This window comes from Henckelia pumila, chromosome 4, assembly GCF_033568475.1.
Source record: "Henckelia pumila isolate YLH828 chromosome 4, ASM3356847v2, whole genome shotgun sequence".
NCBI classification, from domain to species: Eukaryota; Viridiplantae; Streptophyta; class Magnoliopsida; order Lamiales; family Gesneriaceae; genus Henckelia; species Henckelia pumila.
This window is the reverse complement of record NC_133123.1, coordinates 132,204,832-132,229,391: the sequence shown is the minus strand read 5'-3', so window position 1 is coordinate 132,229,391 and position 24,560 is coordinate 132,204,832. Positions and strand designations below refer to the sequence as shown.

At 40.4% G+C, this 24,560-nt stretch overlaps 1 protein-coding gene and 1 long non-coding RNA gene across 2 annotated transcripts; both read left to right on the top strand.

Annotated features, from left to right (window-relative positions):
* The first annotated feature begins 17,797 nt into the window (after window positions 1–17,797).
* Window positions 17,798–20,275, top strand: LOC140861767 (beta-D-xylosidase 4-like). Its single transcript, XM_073264780.1, has 5 exons — window positions 17,798–17,872; window positions 17,975–18,130; window positions 18,638–18,765; window positions 19,911–20,036; window positions 20,132–20,275. The coding sequence occupies exons 2-5, from the start codon at window positions 18,118–18,120 to the stop codon at window positions 20,273–20,275; spliced, it is 411 nt and encodes a 136-aa protein (XP_073120881.1). The 5' UTR covers window positions 17,798–17,872; window positions 17,975–18,117.
* A 63-nt stretch (window positions 20,276–20,338) lies between these two features.
* Window positions 20,339–21,484, top strand: LOC140867840 (uncharacterized). Its single transcript, XR_012145285.1, has 4 exons — window positions 20,339–20,494; window positions 20,614–20,711; window positions 20,961–21,126; window positions 21,272–21,484. It is a non-coding gene; the product is annotated as an uncharacterized lncRNA (long non-coding RNA).
* The last annotated feature ends 3,076 nt before the right edge of the window (window positions 21,485–24,560 follow it).

Below are 24,560 nucleotides of genomic sequence, written 5' to 3'. Positions count from 1 at the left end.
TGTGCTTCCAATTTTTTTATTGCAGTTGCCAACTGTCCCACCTGAGTGTTTAAGTGTTGGATACTTGCTCTCGTTTCCTGTTGAAAACTCAAGGTGTTAGTCTCAAGATCCTTAAATATATTTTCAAGAAACTCACCTTGCGTTGGAATTTGTGTGCGTTGTGGTGGAGGATGATACGGTGGCCTATAAGCTTGAATGTGCAATTGTGCTTGAGTTCCAGGCTGATTCGCCTGTGTATTTCCGTATCTGAGGTTCGGATGATCTCTCCAACCTGGATTGTATGTGTTAGCATAAGGATCATACTTCTGCTGAGCTGGCCCTGGAAATCCTCCTGCTGCATTAACTTGTTCCGCAGATCCCTCTTGAAGAGTGGGACACATGTTAGTTGCATGTCCCACTTGAGTGCAAATTCCACATACCCTTGAAATTTGTCCATTCCCAACAGCCATATGACGCACAAGAGATGTCAGTTCGCTCAGATGTTGTTCAAGGGAAAAACATTTACCTCATTACTCTTCCTTGGCACAGGATCACTTCTGTTGGTGCCAAATTGCTGAGAATTGGCAGCCATACTCTCGATTAGATTCCTTGCTTGTACCGAAGTTGTAGTAGCCCGAAACCAAAATCATTAATTAAGGAATTAATCATAATTACTTGAATAGTGTTCGGAAGCTCCGAAGGTAGGTTCGGAAGCTCCGATGCAGGATCGGAAGCTCCGATCACCCCTATCCGAAGTCAACAAGTGATATATTGACACGTGGCAGATCAGGATCTTCGGAAGCTCCGATGGCAGGATCGGACGTTCCGATCGAGGTTCGGACGTTCCGATCGAGGATCGGAAGTTCCGATCGTTGTCTATAAATAGAGGGCCAAGGCTTCATTTCCAATTTCCAATTCCGAGTATTTCCCTCTCCTTTCTAGTCTATTCGAGTTGTTCTAGCCTTCCTAGGCTTGACCCGGTGGTCGGCGAGGTGTTCGGAAGTCGTAGCAGAGTTGTGCCCAAGTTCTGGAGGCATCGATATCAAAGGGCTAACGACGGACGAAGGTATAGCTTTTGCTTCCTATAAATATTTAGGAGTATGCAATAACTTAGTTAAGGCTTTTAGAGCACTATAATGATAGTAGTATCATTTGACAGTGTAGAGCAGACTATAGGCGTGGACCTAGAGTTGGTAGAGCTTGCACTGTTTTGAGGTACGAAAGTACTGTTCGAGATATCTTGACTGAGTATGCATGTATTATGTGACTGCATGGTTTATATGTCATTGATTTATGCTGCATTCATTTGCATACTGAGCTATCTCTTTCGAGATGTCTGTTAGTAGGGTTTTTCCATATCCTGTTAGTGGTTGGACTTCCATCGATTTGGGTCCGGCATATCCACTTGTATTACGGTATGGGAGCCACCTCCTGAAGCGACGGCACAACGTGCTACATACCAGGGCCCGGTCTGTCTCTATTATCTGATCCTTGACCTCGAGTTTATAGGGAGTTCACTTTGCATGATTGTATACTCATACTCTCGTGCTGAGCGTTTTATGCTCACGTCTCGTACTCTGTGTTTCTGGACACCCTATTCCATGGGGCAGGTTTGCAATTGGACGAGGCTGGTGGATCCAAGAGGGGCTAGGCAGTGGTTGGACAGTTGGAGCTTCGTCTAGGTTTTATTTCTGTTATTTTGGGTTGATACAGCTATTCAATTTGGTTGTATAATATTTGGATAAATTATAGATTCCTTTCCTTGGGATTGTATTTATTAATGGTTTCCGCAAGTTTATTCTGATATCTGTTTTATGAAAGAGTAGGTGCCCGGTGAGCCAACTTGTGGCTAAGGGTATGTTCTATATTGAAATAAATGTTTCACTTAATACTACTTCTTGGGTATTGGATACCGGATGTGGATCTCACATTTGCAATGATTTGCAGGTGATGACAAGAAGTCGCAGGCTTAGAATGGGTGAGACCCAACTGAGGCTCGGAAATGGTTCCAGAGTTGAAGCTAAAGCCGTGGGAGATGTTTATTTAATTTTGCAGAACGGTTTTAAGTTACTTTTAAGAGATGTTTTATTTGTTCCGGATTTGATTAAAAACATTATTTCTGTTTCTATGCTTGATAGAGATGGTTATTCTTGCAATTTTGTGAATGGGATTTGCAATATTTACAAGAATGATTGTTTGATTGGAAATGGACAACTTGAAAACGATCTATACAACTTAAAACTAAAAGACGTTCCAATAAATTATGTTGATAAACCGACAACAACAAACAAAAGGAAAATCGATAGCCAAAACCCGGCAAACCTTTGGCATGCTAGGCTAGGTCATATTTCCTCAAGGAGGATGAACAAGATAGTGGGAGAGGGCATGTTTGATATGTCTGATATTAACTCTCTACCTACTTGTGAATCCTGCCTAAAAGGAAAAATGACTAAATCTCCTTTTAAGGGGAAACCTGAGCGTAGTCAAAATCTGTTGGATTTGATCCATACAGATGTTTGTGGTCCATTTAGAGTTGAGACTCAATATGGCCACACCTACTTCATTACCTTTACTGATGATTATTCAAGGTATGGGTATTTATATTTAATGAAATATAAGTCTGAAGCATTTGAAAAGTTCAAAGAATTCAAGGCTGAAGTAGAAAACAAGCTAGGTAAAAGTATTAAAGCACTTCGATTGGATCGAGGTGGAGAATACTTAAGTACCGAGTTTTTGGACTATCTAAAAGAGAATGGGATTCTCTCTCAGTGGACTCCTCCTATGACACCACAGCTTAATGGTGTATCGGAGCGTCGTAATCGAACTTTGTTAGACATGGTTCGGTCCATGATGAGCTTCACTGAGCTTCCACCTTCGTTTTGGGGCTATGCGCTTGAAACGGCGGTATTGTTGTTGAACAACGTCCACACTAAAGCAGTGGAAAAAACACCATACGAGTTATGGAATGGCAAAGCTCCTAAGTATTCGTACTTGAGGATTTGGGGATGTCCTGCTTACGTGAAGCGGACATTGGGAGATAAGTTGGATAGTCGATCCAGCTTATGTTATTTTGTAGGGTATCCGAAGAATTCAATCGGATATTATTTCTATTATCCTGCTGAAACAAAGGTGTTTGTTTCAAGGAATGTCACCTTCTTGGAGAAGGAGTTCTTATTGGATAAGAAAGGCGAGATGATGGAACTCGAAGAAATTCGAGAAGAACCCGAAATACAAAATAACAATCCTACACCTCAGGAACCATTGCTGGACACGCCTATACCTAGAAGATCCGAGAGGACTTCTAGACCTCCTATTCTATATGGTCTTCTTCTTGAAGGGGAACAAGATGAACCCGATGTTGGATGTGATCCAAGAAACTTCAAGAAAGCAATTTCTGATGCGGATTCAAATTTATGGCTTGAAGCTATGCAGTCGGAAATAGATTCGATGCATACAAACCAAGTTTGGTCTTTAGTAGATCCTCCCGATGGAATTGTTCTAATAGGGTGTAAATGGATCTACAAGAGAAAGCTTGGGCCTGATGGTAAGGTATTGACCTACAAGGCGCGATTGGTGGCGAAAGGTTATACTCAAAGACAAGGAGTTGACTATGATGAAACCTTTTCACCAGTTGCAATGTTCAAGTCCATAAGAATCCTTATTGCCATAGCTGCTTGGTATGACTATGAGATATGGCAAATGGATGTGAAGACTGCTTTTCTTAATGGAGACATTAAGGAAGAAATCTATATGAAGCAGCCTGAGGGGTAAACATCCATGGGAAGCGAGCATAAGGTATGCAAGCTTCAGAGATCAATTTATGGTCTAAAACAAGCATCAAGAAGTTGGAACCAGAAATTTGATGAAACAATAAAGGATTTTGGTTTCATCAAGAATCCGGAGGAACCCTGCGTGTACAAGAAAGTAGTTAAGGATGCGGTGACATTCTTAGTACTTTATGTTGATGACATCCTACTCATTGGGAATGACGTAGGGATGTTGCAGTCAACAAAGATATGGTTATCAGGTAGATTCTCGATGAAGGATTTGGGTGAGGCATCCTATATTCTAGGGATAAAGATCTATAGAGATAGATCTAAGAGAATGATAGGACTCACTCAATCAACCTACATCGATACCATATTGAAACGGTTTTCAATGGATGGGTCCAAAAGAGGACATCTACCCATGTGTCATGGAGTTTCTCTATCCAAGTCTATGTGTCCCAAGACTGATGAAGAGATAGAGAAAATGACACATGTACCATATGCGTCAGCCATAGGTAGTATCATGTATGGGATGATATCTACCAGACCGGATGTAGCATTTGCTCTGAGTGTCACGAGCAGATATCAAGCTAATCCCGGTCAAATGCATTGGAAAGCCGTGAAGGACATTTTTAAGTACTTACGAAGGACTAAGAATATGTTCATGGTATATGGAGGAAGAGAACTAAAATTGGAAGGCTATACCGACTCTAGCTTCCAAAGTGACGTGGATGACTCGAAGTCAACCTCTGGATTTGTGTTCATGCTCAATGGCGGTGCTGTCTCTTGGAAGAGTTCCAAGCAGGACACCACAACGGATTCCACCACTGAGGCAGAATACATTGCAGCATCAGCTGCTGCTAAAGAGGCCGTTTGGATGAGGAATTTCGTCCAAGAGTTGGGCGTCATTCCTGAAATTGTTGGTCCAGTCCCGGTGTACTGTGACAACACGGGTGCCGTTGCTCAGGAAAAGGAACCAAGGTCTCATCAAAGATCCAAACACGTACTGAGGAAATACCACATCATCCGGGAGATTGTGGAAAGAGGAGACATCACTGTCGAAAGAGTGGCCTCTGCAGACAATATCGCTGATCCACTTACTAAGCCCTTGCCAGGACCATTATTTGACAAACATCGCGAAGCAATGGGTCTACGTAGTATGACTAGTTGGCATTAGGGCAAGTGGGAGATTGAAAGAGTAGGTGCCCGGTGAGCCAACTTGTGGCTAAGGGCTTTGATGACTCTTTGTATAAACAATCTTTTGTTTAATATAATTTACACTTTTATTAATGACAATGACTTTATCTTTCTTCATATTGTTATATTGTGATATACTATTGTTGTTTTGATAAAGACCTTGAATATACTATAGTGTATGTAAGATGTGGTAGAACATGGGGATGTCTATCATGAAACACGTCTTATAGTCACTGTATATTCTAAACTGTTCCTAGTCAATTGAGCCGTCCGATAATAAGGATAAGGATCGCTCGAGTTTGAGACTAGCATTTGCGATGCAGAGTACCACGTTTCATTGGTAAGGAACATAGAGATGTTCGAAGCATGCAAATGGATATTCATATGATGAATGATCGAACTACCCTATCCGGACTTTCCAAGTGGTTATCACTTATCGAGTGGATGAAGTCCGCGGTTTTGGTTGTACACCATTAGTACTTACTACTTGAAACATCATTGAGACTCTATATGCTAGTATTGTGCTTTGACTCGTTTACCGACTCTATTGGGGTCATCAGGTGTCGGGATTGGGTACAGTTACAACACATATAGGAGTCGATGCTTTGTTGTCAAGGATTCACCACATACTTGCGAGTGTGGATATCCTATGCGATCTGAGGAGATATTAGTGTGACTAATCTCTGGCCAGAGTACATGATGTGGTTTAAGAAATGGTTTCTTAGTAGCACATGCGATGTCACTATTTGATCTTCAAGATGTATTGCATAGTTATCGAATCTCGAACGACTCTCGATATACCAATGGTTGTTGATTCGATCGGGATATATGGATGAAGGGACCGTACTGTACGCTAACCAAAATCTATTGGTTCTTGTAGGCACTATCAGTGATACCTAGGGAATCATGGGGCGATGTTGCTAGGCGCTCATACCATGATTCGATGGGCAAGTCGAAAATTGTTGTTCCGAGTCACAAGGAGTTGTGAGCCCACGGCTAGTTGTATCCCTGAACCATTGAGGGTCACACAGTGTAATGGATTTTTAATCCCCGTTGAGATAGTTAAATTTAAAGAGTTAAATTTAATGAACAAAGAATTTGGACTTCTTAATTAAGAGTAGAGGAGTAAGATTTCCTAAAATGACATAGGGATGGGCATTTTTGGAAATCACTGAATTCGGATTCAGAAAAATTTATCTTGACTTTAAAAGGTGCAGAAATGGTTTCTGTGCACATTGGTGAAATCGGTTTATCAATCGGAGTCACGATGAATTTTATATTAATTTCTGAACATGCGGGCTTTGCTTGTCGGGCTTGAACTTATGACTAATGGGCCCTAAGCTGTTAGTGGCCTACATTATAAATAAGTTATTGTAGTACAGAAATTACACACAACAGGTCACAAAATATTTTTAAAACCCTAGCTGCGTTTTTGATAAGTGGCCGCCCCCTCCCTCCCTCTGCTCGAAAAATCCAGCCTATGAATTTTGAATTACAGTCTGGTTTAACGGATCAAATTCGTTAATTCTCTTCGTAGAAACTTCTGATAGATTTTCTAGTGCAATCTATCAGAGGGATTAAATATCCGTTCGTGGACCTGATTGAAGAACAGTTCGTCCATATGTTCCAGGGATATACAACAAGAGCAGAGAAATCTGTTGGTGTCCATAATCTCGATTCAAGATTGGAGGTAAAAATTTATAATTGTTATTTAATTTTTACACACACAATTTAATCGTAAGGTTGATACCTATTATGGAATCGTTCCATACAAAAATTTTAAACTTCCGCTGCACCGGGTATCAATCCTAATTGATTTGATCGCCGTGTTCTCCAACATTTTATTAAGTTAATTGCATGCCTAAGTTCTGTTTAGTAGGTGATCCGGGTAAGGGTCACTACATTTATGGTATCAGAGCATGCATAGTATTCTTGGGATTTAGACTCTGCATAAGGTATCTGGGAGGTACTTTTGTAGATGGCAGATTGTTACGATCGGAGTTCTCATGGCAGTATTGGTGGGCGTTGGGGTGATGCCGACCGGGAGCCTTGTCGAGAACGACGTCATCGTCATCATGACGATGAGCGTTTCACTGTGCGTCGATTATTAGCTATGGGTCCTAAGCCCTTAGTTGGAGGTGAGTCTCCGGAGGATGCGAAGAATTGGTTAGACCGCATGAAGACGACTTTTCAGACTTTCCAATGCACCGAGGAGCAGAAGATGGAGACCCTGGGTTATCTTCTGGATGGACGTGCGCGCAGGTGGTGGAGGTTTACTTCTGCACCTTTTGTTGCGGCGAGAGGAGTGGCCACCTAGGCCGAGTTCCGCGCAACTTTTCAAAAGCTGTATTTTCCTCCTGCACTCCGTTAGTCTAAGGCAGGCGAGCTTCTGAGTCTGCGACAGGGAGCCATGTCTATTGATGAGTATCAGCAGAATTTCTTTGAACTACTATCCTATTGCCCCGAGATTGCTGACAGCTCTAGGATGAAGTATAATCTGTTCCTTCAGGGCCTTAACCCTGAGATCCATGACCGTGTGGGGGTTGGCGACGACATGTCCTACAAGGGTTTGGTGAGCCGTTGTCACCAAGCGGAGGACATCATTCGGCGGAACAGGTCTTTCCCTCAGTTGAGGCCTGCTAGTTCTTTGGGTCCCCGTGCCCAATATTTCAAGAAGTCTGGATCTACTTCTTCCTCTGGTTCTGGAGGTTTGTCCATTTCGGTAAGAAGGACAAGTGTGATCAATGTGGGAAGAACCATCCATCCGACAAGTGCCGTAGAGCTTCTGGAGCTTGTTTCCGTTGTGGAGAGACTGGTCATATCCGGAGAGATTGTCCACTATCTGGGGAAGGCGGTTCAGGATCTGGTTCTCAGGCCACCGTACAGCAGAGGTCGCAGGGACAGCCTGCTGGGAGTTCTCATTTGAGGCCACGAGCTTCTGGCCAGGTGTTTGCCCTGAGATATGATCAGGCAGAGGAGGATAATGAGAAAGTCATCGCAGGTACATTTTTGCTTTATGGTATACCTGCTCTTGTACTTATTGACACTGGTGCATCTCATTCCTTCATTTCTGCACGTTTTGTTAAGAGGCATAAGTTACCATGCATTGCACTAGACGTAGTGATGTCTGTTTCTACTCCGACGGGCCAATCTGCTTTGGCTAAGCGTCTAGTGATGGGTTGCCCTTTAGAGTTCGAAGGGAACATTCTGTTAGCGAATCTCATGGTCCTGGCGATGGACGACTTTGATTGCATTCTGGGAATAGATATGTTGACTACCTATCGAGCTTCAGTGGACTGCTATCAGAGATTAGTACGCTTTCATCCGGAGGGGAGTGAGAGCTGGTTTTTCTATGGTGAGGGAGCGCGACCCCCGATGCCTTTGGTATCAGCTTTGAGAGCCTGTTGATCTCTAGAGTCTGGCGGGGAAGGCTACCTTATCTATGCAGTTGATTTGTCCGCTGAGAGCATTGGGATAGAGAGCATTCCTGTTGTGGATGAATTTCCAGATGTATTTCCTGATGAGATTCCGGGTTTTCCTCCTGCTAGGGAAGTCGAGTTTGGCATAGAGTTGATGCCGGGTACTTCACCTATTTCTTGAGCACCGTATCGTCTGGCTCCGTCAGAGATGCGTGAATTGAAGAATCAGCTACAGGATCTTTTGGACAAGGGGTAAATTCATCCAAGTGTATCTCCTTGGGGAGCTCCTGTTCTTTTTGTAAAGAAAAAGGATGGGTCGATGCGGCTGTGCATTGACTATCGGCAGCTGAATCGAGTCACTGTGAAGAACAAGTATCCGTTGCCTCGTATTGATAACTTATTTGATCAGCTGCAGGGCACGTCAGTTTACTCCAAGATTGACTTGAGATCTGGGTAGCATCAGTTGAGAGTCCGTGATCAGGACGTAGCCAAGACTGCATTCCGTACTCGCTATGGGCATTACGAGTTTCTAGTAATGCCATTTGGTTTGACTAATGCGCCGGCTATATTCATGGATCTGATGAACCGTGTTTTCAGGGAGTATTTGGACAAGTTTGTCGTGGTCTTCATTGACGACATCTTGGTGTATTCGCGTAATACGGAAGAGCATGTTTCTCACTTGCGGTTGGTACTGCAGACTCTTTGAGATGAGCAGTTGTACGCCGAGCTGAGCAAGTGTGAGTTTTTGATGGATAGAGTGGTCTTTCTTGGCCATATAATATCCAGGGAAGGGATTTCTGTTGATCCAAGCAAGATTGAAGCAGTACTTAATTGGTCGCGTCCGACGACAGTTGCTGAGATCCGTAGTTTTCTGGGTCTGGTAGGGTATTATCGTCGCTTCATTCTGAACTTCTCTCAGTTAGCTCGACCGTTGACGCAGCTTATCCGCAAGGGTGTGGATTTTTAGTGGTCCTCCGAGTGTGAGGAGAATTTCAGTGAGCTTCGACGGCGGTTGACTTCTGCACCGGTGTTGGCATTACCGTCAGGATCTGGAGGGTATGTGGTATACACTGATGCTTCTCTTCAGGGGTTAGGTTTTGTTCTGACTCAGAATGGGCATGTGATCGCATACGCTTCTAGACAGCTAAAGCTTCACGAGGACAACTATCCAGTCCACGATTTGGAGTTAGCAGCCATTGTGTTCGCTTTGAAGATCTGGCGTCATTATCTGTATGGTGAGAAATTTGAGATCTTCACCGACCATAAGAGTCTCAAATATTTGTTCACTCAGGCGGAGTTGAACATTAGGCAGAGACGTTGGATGGACTTGATTAAGGACTATGATTACGAAATTAAGTACCATCCGGGAGCTGCTAATCTCACCGCTGATGCTTTGAGTCGCAAGGTGAGACTATCCGCACTTCAGACTTGTTCGATGTCTAGTGCGATCAGTGACTGTTGTACTTCAGGTTATACCTTCAAGCATAAGAAAGGTATGCAGAGTATCCAGATGTTTGCGATATTATCTGAGCCAGCCTTGTATTCGCGGATCCGAGATGCTCAGATATCTGATTCGAAGACCCAGCATTTTGCTCGTCTAGCTAACGAGGGTAGCTCGTCTGGATTTCATTATCAATCAGATGGCTTTCTGTGTTTGTCTGGTAGGCTTGTGATTCCGCAGGATGAAGAGTTGCGAGAGGAGATTTTGTCTCAGGCACATCGCACTATGTTGAGTATTCATCCAGGGAGCAACAAGATGTACAAGGATCTACGTTCTCGTTTCTGGTGGAAGGGAATGAAACGCAGTGTTTATCAGTTTGTTTCGAGATGTTTGGTGTGTCAACAGGTCAAGGCAGAGCACCGAAGACCTGGAGGATTGCTTCACAGTCTACCTATTCCTGAATGGAAATGGGAGTTTATCACAATGGACTTTGTGACCCATTTGCCGGTATCCCCGAGGAACTGTGATGCTATCTGGGTTGTGGTGGACCGACTCACCAATTCAGCACATTTCATTGCCTATAGCCGAGAGTACTCTGTGGATCGCATGGCACAGATGTACATTCAGGAGATCGTTCGACTTCATGGAGTGCCTGTGAGCATTGTCAGCGATCGGGACCCCAGGTTCACTTCTAGATTCTGGGGGAGTGTTCAGCGTGCAATGGGTACTACTCTCAGTTTGAGTACTGCCTATCATCCGAAGACTGATGGTCAGTCAGAGCGCACTATCCGTACTTTGGAGGGTATGCTTAGAGCGTGCATCATGGATTTTGGTTCAGCCTGGCAAGATCATTTGTCGTTGATCGAGTTCGCATACAACAACAGCTATCATACTAGTATTGGGATGGCACCTTTTGAGGCGTTGTACGGGCGATGTTGTCGTACTCCACTCTTCTGAGAAGAAGTGGGGGAGAGACAGGCTGAGGGACCGGAGCTTATCCAGCAGGCGGTAGACATTGTTGATCAGATCAAGAAACGGATTAAGACTGCACAGGATCGTCAGGCCAGCTATGCTAATATCAAGCGTAGGCCTTTGCAATTCGATGTCGGGGAGAAAGTATTTCTAAGAGTGTCACCTTTCCGCAAGATTCTCAGATTTGGCCTTAAGGGAAAGTTGTCTCCCAGGTTTATCGGTCCGTTTGAGATCTTGGAAAGCATTGGCGATTTGGCTTATCGACTAGCTTTGCCACCACATCTATCCAGTATTCACGACGTGTTCCACGTATCTCTGTTGCGATGGTATGTGGCGGATGAATCTCATATTCTGCAGCGGTCTGAGGTTCAGGTGGACAAGGATTTGACTTATGTTGAGAAACCTATTCGTACCCTGGATTATAAGGATAAGGTTTTGCGGAACAAAGTCATTCCTTTGGTTTTAGTTCAGTGGCAGCGCCGAGGCACTGAGGAAGCTACTTGGGAGCTTGAGGATAGGATGCGTGAAGACCATCCTAAGTTGTTTTAATTTCATTCTTAAGTTTTATTCAGTTGCAAACTCTGTAAACGTTTGATTTGAATAAAGAATGTTTCTGATTTTTGTATTACATTCAGTACTTAAGATCTGATTTCGAGGGCGAAATATCTTATGTGGGGGAGAATGTAGTAGCCCGAAACCAAAATCTGTAATTAAGGAATTAATCATAATTACTTGAATAGAGTTCGGAAGCTCCGAAGGTAGGTTCGGAAGTTCCGAACAGGATCGGAAGCTCCGATGCAGGATCGGAAGCTCCGATCATATTACGTCAGGCATGACGATTGGCTAGATCGGAAGCTCCGATCACCCCTATCCGAAGTCAAAAAGTGATATTTTGACACGTGGCAGATCAGGATCTTCGGAAGCTCCGATGGCAGGATCGGACGTTCCGATCGAGGTTCGGACGTTCCGATCCTCGGATCGGAAGTTTCGATCGTTGTCTATAAATAGAGGGCCGAGGCTTCATTTCCAATTGCCAATTCCGAGTATTTCCCTCTCCTTTCTAGTCTATTCGAGTTGTTCTAGCCTTCCTAGGCTTGACCCGGCGGTCGGCGAGGCATTCGGAAGTCATAGCAGAGTTGTGCCCAAGTTCTGGAGGCATCGACATCAAAGGGCTAACGACGGACGAAGGTATAGCTTTTGCTTCCTATAAATATTTAGGAGTATGCAATAGCTTAGTTAAGGCTTTTAGAGCACTATAATGATAGTAGTATCATTTGGCAGTGTAGAGCAGACTATAGGCTTGGACCTAGAGTTGGTAGAGCTTGCACTGTTTTGAGGTACGAAAGTACTGTTCGAGATATCTTGACTGAGTATGCATGTATTATGTGACTGCATGGTTTATATGTCATTGATTTATGTTGCATTCATTTTCATACTGAGCTATCTCCTTCGAGATGTCTGTTAGTAGGGTTTTTCCCTATCCTGTTAGTGGTTGGACTTCCATCGACTTGGGTCCGGCATATCCACTTGTATTACGGTATGGGAGCCACCTCCTGAAGCGACGGCACAGCGTGCTACATACCAGGGCCCGGTCTGTCTCTGTTATCTGATCCTTGACCTCGAGTTTATAGGGAGTTCACTTTGCATGCATGTATACTCATACTCTCGTGCTGAGCGTTTTATGCTCACGTCTCGTAATCTGTGTTTCTGGACACCCTATTCCATGGGGTAGGTTTGCGATTGGACGAGGCTGGTGGATCCAAGAGGGGCTAGGTAGTGGTTGGCCAGCTGGAGCTTCGTCTAGGTTTTATTTCTGTTGTTTTGGGTTGATACAGCTATTCGATATGGTTGTATAATATTTGGATAAATTACAGATTCTTTTTCTTGGTATTGTATTTATTTATGGTTTCCGCAAGTTTATTCTGATATCTGTTTTATTAAGTTAATTGCATGCCTAAGTTTTGTTTAGTAGGTGATCCGGATAAGGGTCACTACAGAAGTTTTATCCACGAAAACTCCTCCACTAGCCGCATCCAGCATACTCCTATCATGAGGTAACAAACCTTCATAGCAGTGTTGAATTAACAAATTTTCACTTATCTGGTGCTGCGGACAGCTGGCGCATAGTTTCTTGAAACACTCCCAATACTCATGCAGCGACTCTCCCATCTGCTGTTTGATGTCATAAATTTCCTTCCTGATGTTTGTCGCTCTTGAGGCTGGAAAATATTTCTCTAGGAAAACCCTCTTCATTGCATTCCAGGTGGTGATGGAACCAGGAGGTAAATAGTATAGCCAATGCTTTGCAGCACTCTTCAAAGAGAAAGGAAAGGCTCTGAGTTGAATTTGCTCCTCTGTCACTCCATGTGGTTTTATGCTGGTGCATACGACATGGAATTCCATCAAGTGCTTGTGCGGATCCTACCTGCAAGACCATGAAAAGCAGGCAATAAATGTATCGATCCAGATTTTAATTCAAAAAGTAGCATTAGTTTCTAGGGTAGGGAAAGTAATGCATAAGGGCTGTTGATTTGGATCAGGAGTGCCCAATTGTCTCAAGCTCAGATTTGCATTCGCCGCCATCTCTTCCTTAGGCTCTTCAACCTGATTTTCGTCCTCTTGCAATTTCTTTCGAGCTTCTCTCCTTCGCTTAAGTAACATTCTTTCTATCTCTGGGTCGTATGAAAATTCTTCTTCTTCCGAAGATTCGCCTGAAATCATGAACAAACCAGAGTAGCACTACGAGGAATAAAAATTAAATAAAATAAAAAAAACAAGAACAAAATAAATTTAACACCGATCCCTGGCAGCGGCGCCAAAATTTGGTAGCGCTTATCATGTCACACCCAAATTACCCGACTCAATCAGATAAATAAAAACATGCATTAGTATGAGTAGGGATCGTTCCCACGAGAAAAGGGAAATTTAAAAGTGTTCTTTAAAATTAAAAAGGGAATTTTGAATTGAGATTAACCACTAAAAATTCAAAAACAATTTTTAATAAAATTCTATAACTGTCAAGCAAGATTAAAAATTAAACTAAACAAATCAATAAGAAACAAGACTTGGTATCGGTCGACTACACCTTTAATATTATTCATTCAATCATTGATCACCTGAAAATAATTAATCCTATCAAATATTCACCATTGGAAATTTAATTCATGTTTCACCTTAATTTTAGTTAACTAGACACAAGTGTTCTAAGTTAACCCTTACCCAATAAATTAACCCAATACAAACGATCAGATTTAAATCCACGGTAGTATTCAAACTAGCAAAACTGATAAACCTAGACAACACATACACAAGTGGATGTATTTAGCCTAGTCAATTGTTATTCCTACAATTTAATAAACTCACAAGCGGATGATTATTAATTGTAGTTGCTTCACAAATCAGATAATTCAAACAATTACGGATTTGAATTACAATTTAGCATTCGATTGTATAATGAAATCCTAAGATGGCCAATCTAAAAAATCTCATACACAAGCATATCAATCAATTCAGAATAACTCTTGATACTTGATAAAACTCAAACATTGAAAATCAAAATCTCATGAATTAATAAATCAAAGGCTTCGTCTCCCTCAACCAAGTACTAGAGTTTAGCCAACAATAGTCATGAATTTTCTACAAAAATTCATGAGAGAAAATAAAATTAAGAAAAGATAGATGAAAACCTAGCCTTCAGAGAGAGTTCTTCCCGTTCTAAGCGTGTAGAATCATCTGAAATTCTCTCCAAAATGGAATTAAAAGTCTAATAAAAGTCTAGAGCCTTAATTAAAAGAGTTTCCAAAATTACAAATTTCTTCCCGCAACAGACCCGCGCGCTCGATCCTGGAATAATGCACGATCGAGCGCGCGATACTGGGCAACATTTTGCCTTGAAAATTCCTTGGGCGCGCTCGATCCGGGAAGAATGTGCAATCGAGCGGGCGAGTTGAGGCAGCCTACTGTCTTGAAAATCTCATGACCGCGCTCGATCTGGAAAAATGCCAGGATCGAGCTCATGCTTCTGTGATGAAAAATCTGCTCTGCTGCTTTCTTTGGACGCATGGACGCACTTCGATTTCTTTAATAAATCAAAACTAAGTTAAGAAGCTCAATGCATGAAATAAAATAAAACTAGAATAAAACATGAACAATGACACAAAATGCATGAAAAACACTTAACAAAATGACACTAAAAATGCAAACAAAATAATACTATCAATTGCATATGAGGATTTTTAAAAATTCTGAAGTTCATGCCCTATATATTTCGAATTTACATGATTTTATGGCTGTGTTGGATGTATGATTGGTGCATTGTGTTGTTTGGCAATTGGTTTCATTGATTGATCAAGAATTAAGACACGTTTGGTGCATGATCTTGATATTTTCAAATTGTGGAGCGGGAGTGTGGTTGAGGATCGCCTAGGTGTTTGTGTTAAGTCCTAAGAGATGTTAATAAGTGTGTTTGATGGTTTGGAATGAGGTAGAGTTAAGGAAAAAGGGTATGGAGTTGATTCCTCAAGGTAGAAGTGAAGTAGGGTGATGGTTTCATTGGGTAGGGGCTACTGATTTCGGGACAGGGGAGGTACCAAATCAGGTCTGGGAGTGTCTTGGGCTGTTCCTAGGTCAAGGTTAAGATGTTGTGGCCGCATCGGTATAAATTGGGCTCGTTTCGGTTAATTTTTGGATAAGTTAATGGTCTTTTAAGTTTAAGGTGTTGGTGCAGAATTTTGTAGAGTCTAAGGGGCTGTCCGGAAATTCTTTTTGTTTGGGATGCTTGGGATGTCATTGGGGGTTAAAATCTGATCCTAGGGTTAGTTTGAAGTGTTTATCAAGTGTTGGTTCAAGCGGGACGGGTTTTGGTTAAGGTATGATAGAGTTAAGAGTTTTTACGGTTTGGTTGCTCGGTTTAAGTCAAGTTTGAGAAAATTGATGAATAAGTTGGGATTTTAGCTTAGGGGAAGCCACTCACCCACCTTGCACCCACATTTTTGAGTTGAGTTGAGGTTCTTAAAGTTGCATATTCGTGTGCGTGAGCATCGTCTTTGAGCCAAGCAATATTTTCAAAGGAAGTCGCTTCAATTCTTGCATGCAAAGTATTTTGAGTCGAGTCAAAGAAGGAAAGAAAAATATTTTTGAACAAAGTGAGTTGATTGTGACTGAACAGGGCAATGTGGGTTGGGGGATGCCTTTGGGGGATGCCTCACTCACTTTCCATAGACGTGTAGTAAGCGGCTGGGAGACATCCCAGCTCCCCTACCAAAAGAGACGTGTAGTAAGCGGCCGGGTTCATCTCGGCTCCCCTAACAAAAATAAATTAAAGGGGCAAACGCGTCGGGAGAAATCTCGGCGTCTTACCGGCATAGTGAATTGTAGCCATGATCATGATCAAAACTTGAGTCACAATCCAAGGATCTAAGTTCTAAAGCAAAAGTTAAAGTAAAGTTTCAAGTATCAGTTGACTCGTCTTAATTTATTCAGTTTTATGACATGCATGAGTTACAGTTAAGTCAAGAAAGTCAAAGTCTCATAGCGTGAGTTCATCCTTGCATGTTGTCTCATCCCCTTGTTTCATGCATATTTACAGTTTAAGTTTCTAAGTATATTATGTACAGTATTTTGAGTATTGCTTCAAGTATTTTAAACCCTTGTTATATCTCTGTTTATACTTGCTGAGTCTTTAGACTCACTACGCTTGATTGTTTGCAGGTGAGGAGTTGTACCTAGGGACGGAGGTGCAGGATCCACTGGTTTGAGGCCGCCAGTTGTGCAAAGCCCAATGACCGTCGCTACTTCTTTTTATGTTCCGCATTAAACATTGAATGTAATAAAGATTATGTGTTTGAGTATTTTCAGTATTAGCCAGGATGTATTTTCCCTGTGCTTAAGTTTGAGTCGTAAAACTTGTTATTGCTATTATTGCAACTGTGTGGGATTGCCTTTCATTTGTACTTTATGTTTATCGCAGTTTGAATCTTCTATTGGTCGATCTTTTCCTTTGTTTTGAATTGTTGTTTGTGACATGGTGACTTTGTTTACTTTCAAACAAGTCATGGAAAAAATTTTAAAAATCCGTATTTTCTTTTATTATTTTAAACTTAGAAGTTAGGGTCGTTTCAGTTGGTATCAGAGCACGATCTTGGTTTGGGCTGAGCCTACTGCCAGCTACCGAAACTCAAGGGATCTCTCCTCAAAGTCTGTAATTTTTAAGGAATTTTATATGTTAGACGTATTTGAGACTATTACTTTAAATGTTTTGATGTCATCATTTTTAAAATATTTTCAAACTAGATGATTAATTTATTTGAATGTGTAGCTCAATGTTCTTATTTTTTAAAGTTTCTTTTAGTAGTTTAAAGTGTACCATTCAAATGTTTATTTTCATAGCATGGGGTTTCAAGTCAAACGGAGATGGTGTATCAATATTCCTTCCAGTTTTGGACAGTATGCGGTTGTTGTTTGAGTTATTAAGTAGTACTATTAATTTTGATAAGAATGTAGGAGTTTCACTAGTAGAAAATCTGGAATATACTTCGCCAGTTTTTACTTCGGCAATTAATATTACCGAAGTAATATCCATCTATTTACTTCGAAAAAAAAAGTAACGAAGTAAAATTTATTTTAGACTTCGTCAAATAAAAAATACGGGCTTCACTTAAAATTTTAAGTTACATTTTACTTCGAATTATATAATTGATGAAGTAAAAAATGGCCAAATTAAATTTATAATGGATAATTGATGAAGTAATAGGTAGAATCGGTTCTTTTTTACTCCCGTTGCGTAGACAAGCCCATTCTCTCCTTTAGGGTTCCTCTCTCGATCTCTTTCTCGATCTCCATTCTCAATCCCTCCAGTCCACCGCAGCTCCGGAGAGGTCGACTGTGTCTGGAAAAGATTTATGGTCCTCTTGCAAAGGATTGTATTGGTTTTTGTTGGAAATCTGTGGTGTATACCTCAACATCGATTTCCATATTTTGAAACAAAATGGTACTGAAGATCAGTAGCTTCGATTTGAACCATGATTCACCATGTTTTATGCTCGTTTATGCCCAAACCGAACCCTGTTCCTGACCTGTTGCTCCGTGCGTCTTCTCCGGTGAGTTCCACAACTATTTCTTTTCGATTATTAGTGTTCTAGGTTGGTTTCAAAGCTCAAGTTAGTATTTGAGCCAAGTCCATAACTTTCTGCTCATTTTAGCTGCGATTTAGGTTCTCCGGCGAGCTGCCGCCACTCAACCACCATGGAACAAGTGATGTTCGGTTTCCATCCTTGTCTAGCTCTGATTCTTGAAGTTTTTAGGGTAGTTACAGCAAGGTTCCAGCCCTATTCTTGACTATAGTATGCTACCCGAAGGTTAGAAAATGGCCGCTCGATTTCGATTTTTGTCCCTTTTATGTCTCGCTTATTTTAGTGTCGAACTAGGTAATGTGATATTGTTGGAAATTCTCAAGGTATTGGTCATTATTGGAATATTATGATGATTTGAGTGATAATTTGTACAAAAAATTTATGTGAAGCGATTCATTCTTGTTTCCACTGATTTTCCTCTTGGTTCCCTATTCTTGATTAAATTTGTTATTAGTGCATCTGACAGAGATATTTCAACTTGAACACCAGTCTTTTTATGACTTGTGTTTTCATTTATACTCTGTAAGTTTTTAATTTGCTGTGTTGTCCTTTCTGTTTCTTGTTTTACAAGTTCATTTCACGGATATAGTTTTTTAGATCTGAAGTCAAATTGATAGATTCTGTGATTCATTTGCTACTTCCATAATATTGTTTCTATTTGTTTTTCAGTGATGTTTCTAATTTACGATATCCGTATGATCCTTGCTATTTTTTTCGAGTACTTTATGACAGCCGTGATGTTTACTTCTGCTTTGAAATACAACAAGTTTATGGGCCCAGTTCCGGGAGCCACTAGCTTCCCTCAAGTCATTCAAACTGCAGCAACTTTCAATGTATCCCTGTTTGAAGCCATTGGGAGGGTAATGTTGTATTCTTTTTTACTAGCTTTGATATTTTATCATCTTTCTTTAAGTATCTTCATGTTTTTTAGGCTATCTTGGTTGTATTTGTGGTGATATGCTGAATTGGATTTCTGAAAAGAACATCCCTCCAGTTTGTATTAGTTTATTTTTTTAGTTCAATTTCGACTAAATTTCGGATATTGAGTTCTTTCTCTATGGGTTCTTGGTTCCAGGAAGATTGCCTTAGAAAAAGGTGCAGATGTAATTCTCTTTTGCATCAATGTCTTCTTATTCACCGCAAGAATTTTACAATTATGAAACTTGTGGGTTTAGTTTGTGCTGGTTGGGGTGGTTGGACTAAATTTATGTATGTTTAATCCATCCTTTGCCAAGTTTTCAGTTGCATTGTTTCTTTTAGCCATAAATGTATTCAGATATAATTGTACAATAATGAAACTTATGGGTTTAGTATTTAGATATAATTGTACTACTGGAAAAGGACGGTTAGGTTTTATTTTTAGTTTATATCTTGAAATAGTAATGATCGATATAATTTTTTGTGGAGAATCCAAAGGGAATGAAGTTGTTGGTTTTACCACTGTGATTAGTGAAATTTGAATGAATTACTAAACCTACAGGTTTAACACTGGAATACCCTGATAAAAACAATTATTATTGTCGCTGTATACCAATATATGCACTTTTTATTGTAAAATACATTACCTCATCACCACCATGCTCCATTAGGTTGAATTAGAAATCTTGAAGGATAACTTGTTGATGTGTTTAGAATGTAATGCAATTAGTTGCTTTGCTTTTTCTGGAATACGAAGGTATGCTGTCAAGTGTCAATAGAAAAAGATGAAAATCAAAGGATATGTTTGATGGTCATTATAAAGAGTATCTGAATATTCTCAAGAGGATTAATGTATTTTATATTTGAAAGAGTTTACATCAACATTTCTATATCTATTTCATTTGGAGATTTTGGAATAAACAGAGAATAAATTATGTCTCTTTTCGTTTATATCATTACTTTGGCCAAAAGTTACCTTACAGTGATATATGATATTACCTATAATCATATCATTCTTCACCGTTTAGGATCATCTATATGTTTTTATCACTTGTTCATTGAATTTATATGGACTCGTATTTTTCAGGTTGGATTTATAGTCACATCATGCCTTCTCAATGAGAATCATGATTTTTTTAGACTAGCAATTAATACAGTGCGGGATGATATTATCGGGCGTAATGAGACTTTTCAGTGTCTAGCTTTAACATTGGTATTCCTAGATCTCCTCTTATCTCTCTGTATACCATGTTCTTTGAATTTGATTTTTTTGCCCTTTACTGTGTCCAATCCCGTCATTTTGTTCAGGTTGGAAATATTGGTGGGAGAGAATTTGCTGAATCCCTAGCTCTTGATGTTCAAAAATTACTCGTTATTGAATACCAATTTGAAGGATCCATGTTGATGCAGCTATCAATGATGCTAAACTTTTATCTTGCTCCAGATTTCTAGTAGTGTCAGACCACTAGTGAGGAAGAAGGCAGCGTTATGCCTATTGCGCCTCTATAGAAAAAATCCTGATGTGATGAATGTTGATGGCTGGTAAAATAAATATATGCCACTAATTTTGTTATGTTACTGATTTAGAGCCCGTTTGGATTTTGTAGAGATTTTTTAATCTAGACTATGTTTGGGCGCCCGAAAGAGCTGCAATAATTTGCTTCACCTCAGGTATAAGTTGTCTCCTTTTTTATTCATCTGTCAGTGTGTTGATTCTAGACTCTAAGCCGAAAACTCGATCGACTTCTTAACTTAGATCATCATTGTTTTGTTTTTCTTGATTCCCATAGGTACCACGGGACGACCAAAAGGAGCTACCATAACTCATTCAGCTTTAGTTGTGCAGTCCCTCGCAAAAATAGCGATAGTTCGCTACGACCATAACGATGTAGGAATTTCTCTTCACCGATATATTATGTGTAGGAAAAAAAGTGAATTTGTGGATTTATGAATATTCGTCGTTGTTTGTATGGATGATTTTATGAATCTAATCAATCATTTTTAGTTTTAGATATTGTGGTATTGTTGTTGTCTATTACTTGTACACTAGGGTACTCAATTTAGAGGCCCACAACCAATTGGACAGGTAATGAATTTAATACTGGTTCCATGATTTTTGTTTCTTTTTTTATTTCAGTGAATATAACTTCAATGGATATATGGCACCGGAATATGCAATGCATGACCAGTTCTCCATTAAATTGGATGTGTTCAGCTTCGGAGTTCTGATATTTGAAATTTTGACCGGACAAAAGAATAACTCTTTTAGGAATGAGTAGAAACTAGAAGACCTGCTAAGTTCGGTGAGTAAAATCCAGAAACAAACTTATGATATTGTTTGTTTTAGCACCTAAATTCAAATTATATAAATGTGTCAAATCTTTGCATTCTAAGTTTGTTGCAAGTATTAGTTACTGATAAAGGATATATGTCTCTGGATTGATTCAGGCTTGGAGGCATTGGCATGAGAGAACACCTGCAAATATGATAGATCATATGTTGAAGGATGGATTAATGTATAGTTTTTTTCCCTAGTGTTTATAGAGTTAGAATTTGATTATTTTTTATAGATGCACTTTTAGTTTTGTGGAAATACTTGTGGTTACGTGCATATTTTTTGGTTAATTTGGTGGATATACTTGTGAATTTATGGATGTTCGTTGTTTTGAGATGAATAATTTATGAACCTCATTAGTCTATTTTATGTTTCAAAAATATATTTATATTGTGTAATTATTGTTAATGTAGTGGAACGGTAATTTCACTAATCGACAAAGCAAAATAATGCCTTTTACTTCGTCAATTAATGAAATTGCCGAAGTAAAAGATATGCTTATACTTCGGCAATGATAGTAATTGACGAAGCAAAATAATGTCTTTTACTTCGTCCATTAGTGAAATTTCCGAAGTAAAAGACTTTCTTCTACTTCGTCAATTATTATCATTGCCGAAGTATAAGCATATCTTTTACTTCGGCAATTTCATTAATCGACGAAGTACAAGCATATGTTTTACTTCGAGAATTTATGAAATTAACGAAGTAAATGATTTTCTTTTACTTCGTTAATTAATGAAATTGCCGAAGTAAAAGATATGTTTTTACTTCGGCATCGGCCCAATCCTGAACCAGTTTTGGCTCCATGAACCGACCAAAGACTTCGGCAATTTCATGGCTACGACTTCGGTTATAACGCGAAGTAAAACAGTACCTATTACTTCACGTGACACTACTTCGGTACTTATCTATCTACGACTTCAGTTAATAACCGAAGTCTTTTGCGACTTTTCTACTAGTGTTTGGATCTTTGATGAGACCTTGGTTCCTTTGCCTGAGCAACGGCACCCGTGTTGTCGCAGTACACTGGGACTGGACCAACAACTTCAGGAATGACGCCCAACTCTTGGACGAAATTCCTCATCCAAACGGCCTCTTTAGCAGCAGCTGATGCTGCAATGTATTCTGCCTCAGTGGTGGAATCCGCTGTGGTGTCCTGCTTGGAACTCTTCCAAGAGACAGCACCTCCATTGAGCATGAACACAAATCCAGAGGTTGACTTCGAGTCATCCACGTCACTTTGGAAGCTAGAGTCGGTATAGCCTTCCAATTTTAGTTCTCTTCCTCCATATACCATGAACATATTCTTAGTCCTTCGTAAGTACTTAAGAATGTCCTTCACGGCTTTCCAATGCATTTGATCGGGATTATCTTGATATCTGCTCGTGACACTCAGAGCAAATGCTACATCCGGTCTGGTAGATATCATCCCATACATGATACTACCTATGGCTGACGCATATGGTACATGTGTCATTTTCTCTATCTCTTCATCAGTCTTGGGACACATAGACTTGGATAGAGAAACTCCATGACACATGGGTAGATGTCCTCTCTTGGACCCATCCATTGAAAACCGTTTCAATATGGTGTCGATGTAGGTTGATTGAGTGAGTCCTATCATTCTCTTAGATCTATCTCTATAGATCTGTATCCCTAGAATATAGGATGCCTCACCCAAATCCTTCATCGAGAATCTATCTGATAACCATATCTTTGTTGACTGCAACATCCCTACGTCATTCCCAATGAGTAGGATGTCATCAACATAAAGTACTAAGAATGTCACAGCATCCTTAACTACTTTCTTGTTCACGCATGGTTCCTCCGGGTTCTTGATGAAACCAAAATCCTTTATTGTTTCATCAAATTTCTGGTTCCAACTTCTTGATGCTTGTTTTAGACCATAAATTGATCTCTGAAGCTTGCATACCTTATGCTCGCTTCCCATGGATGTGTACCCCTCAGGCTGCTTCATATAGATTTCTTCCTTAATATCTCCATTAAGAAAAGCAGTCTTCACATCCATTTGCCATATCTCATAGTCATACCAAGCAGCTATGGCAATAAGGATTCTTATGGACTTGAACATTGCAACTGGTGAAAAGGTTTCATCATAGTCAACTCCTTGTCTTTGAGTATAACCTTTCGCCACCAATCGCGCCTTGTAGGTCAATACCTTACCATCAGGCCCAAGCTTTCTCTTGTAGATCCATTTACACCCTATTGGAACAATTCCATCGGGAGGATCTACTAAAGACCAAACTTGGTTTGTATGCATCGAATCTATTTCCGACTGCATAGCTTCAAGCCATAAATTTGAATCCGCATCAGAAATTGCTTCCTTGAAGTTTCTTGGATCACATCCAACATCGGGTTCATCTTGATCCCCTTCAAGAAGAAGACCATATCGAATAGGAGGTCTAGAAGTCCTCTCGGATCTTCTAGGTACAGGCGTGTCTATCAATGGTTCCTGAGGTGTAGGATCGTTATTTTGTATTTCGGGTTCTTCTCGAATTTCTTCGAGTTCCATCATCTCGCCTTTCTTATCCAATAAGAACTCCTTCTCCAAGAAGGTGGCATTCCTTGAAACAAACACCTTTGTTTCAGCAGGATAATAGAAATAATATCCGATTGAATTCTTCGGATACCCTACAAAATAACATAAGCTGGATCGACTATCCAACTTATCTCCCACTGTCCGCTTCACGTAAGCAGGACATCTCCAAATCCTCAAGTACGAATACTTAGGAGCTTTGCCATTCCATAACTCGTATGGTGTTTTGTCCACTGCTTTAGTGTGGACGTTGTTCAACAACAATACCGTCGTTTCAAGCGCATAGCCCCAAAACGAAGGTGGAAGCTCAGTGAAGCTCATCATGGACCGAACCATGTCCAACAAAGTTCGATTACGACGCTCCGATATACCATTAAGCTGTGGTGTCATAGGAGGAGTCCACTGAGAGAGAATCCCATTCTCTTTTAGATTGTCCAAAAACTCGGTACTTAAGTATTCTCCACCTCGATCCGATCGAAGTGCTTTAATACTTTTACCTAGCTTGTTTTCTACTTCAGCCTTGAATTCTTTGAACTTTTCAAACGCTTCAGACTTATATTTCATTAAATATAAATACCCATACCTCGAATAATCATCAGTAAAGGTAATGAAGTAGGTGTGGCCATATTGAGTACCAACTCTAAATGGACCACAAACATCTGTATGGATCAAATCCAACAGATTTTGACTACGCTCAGGTTTCTCCTTAAAAAGAGATTTAGTCATTTTTCCTTTCAGGCAGGAATCACAAGTAGGTAGAGAGTTAATATCAGACATATCAAACATGCCCTCTCCCACTAGCTTGTTCATCCTCCTTGAGAAAATATGACCTAACCTAGCATGCC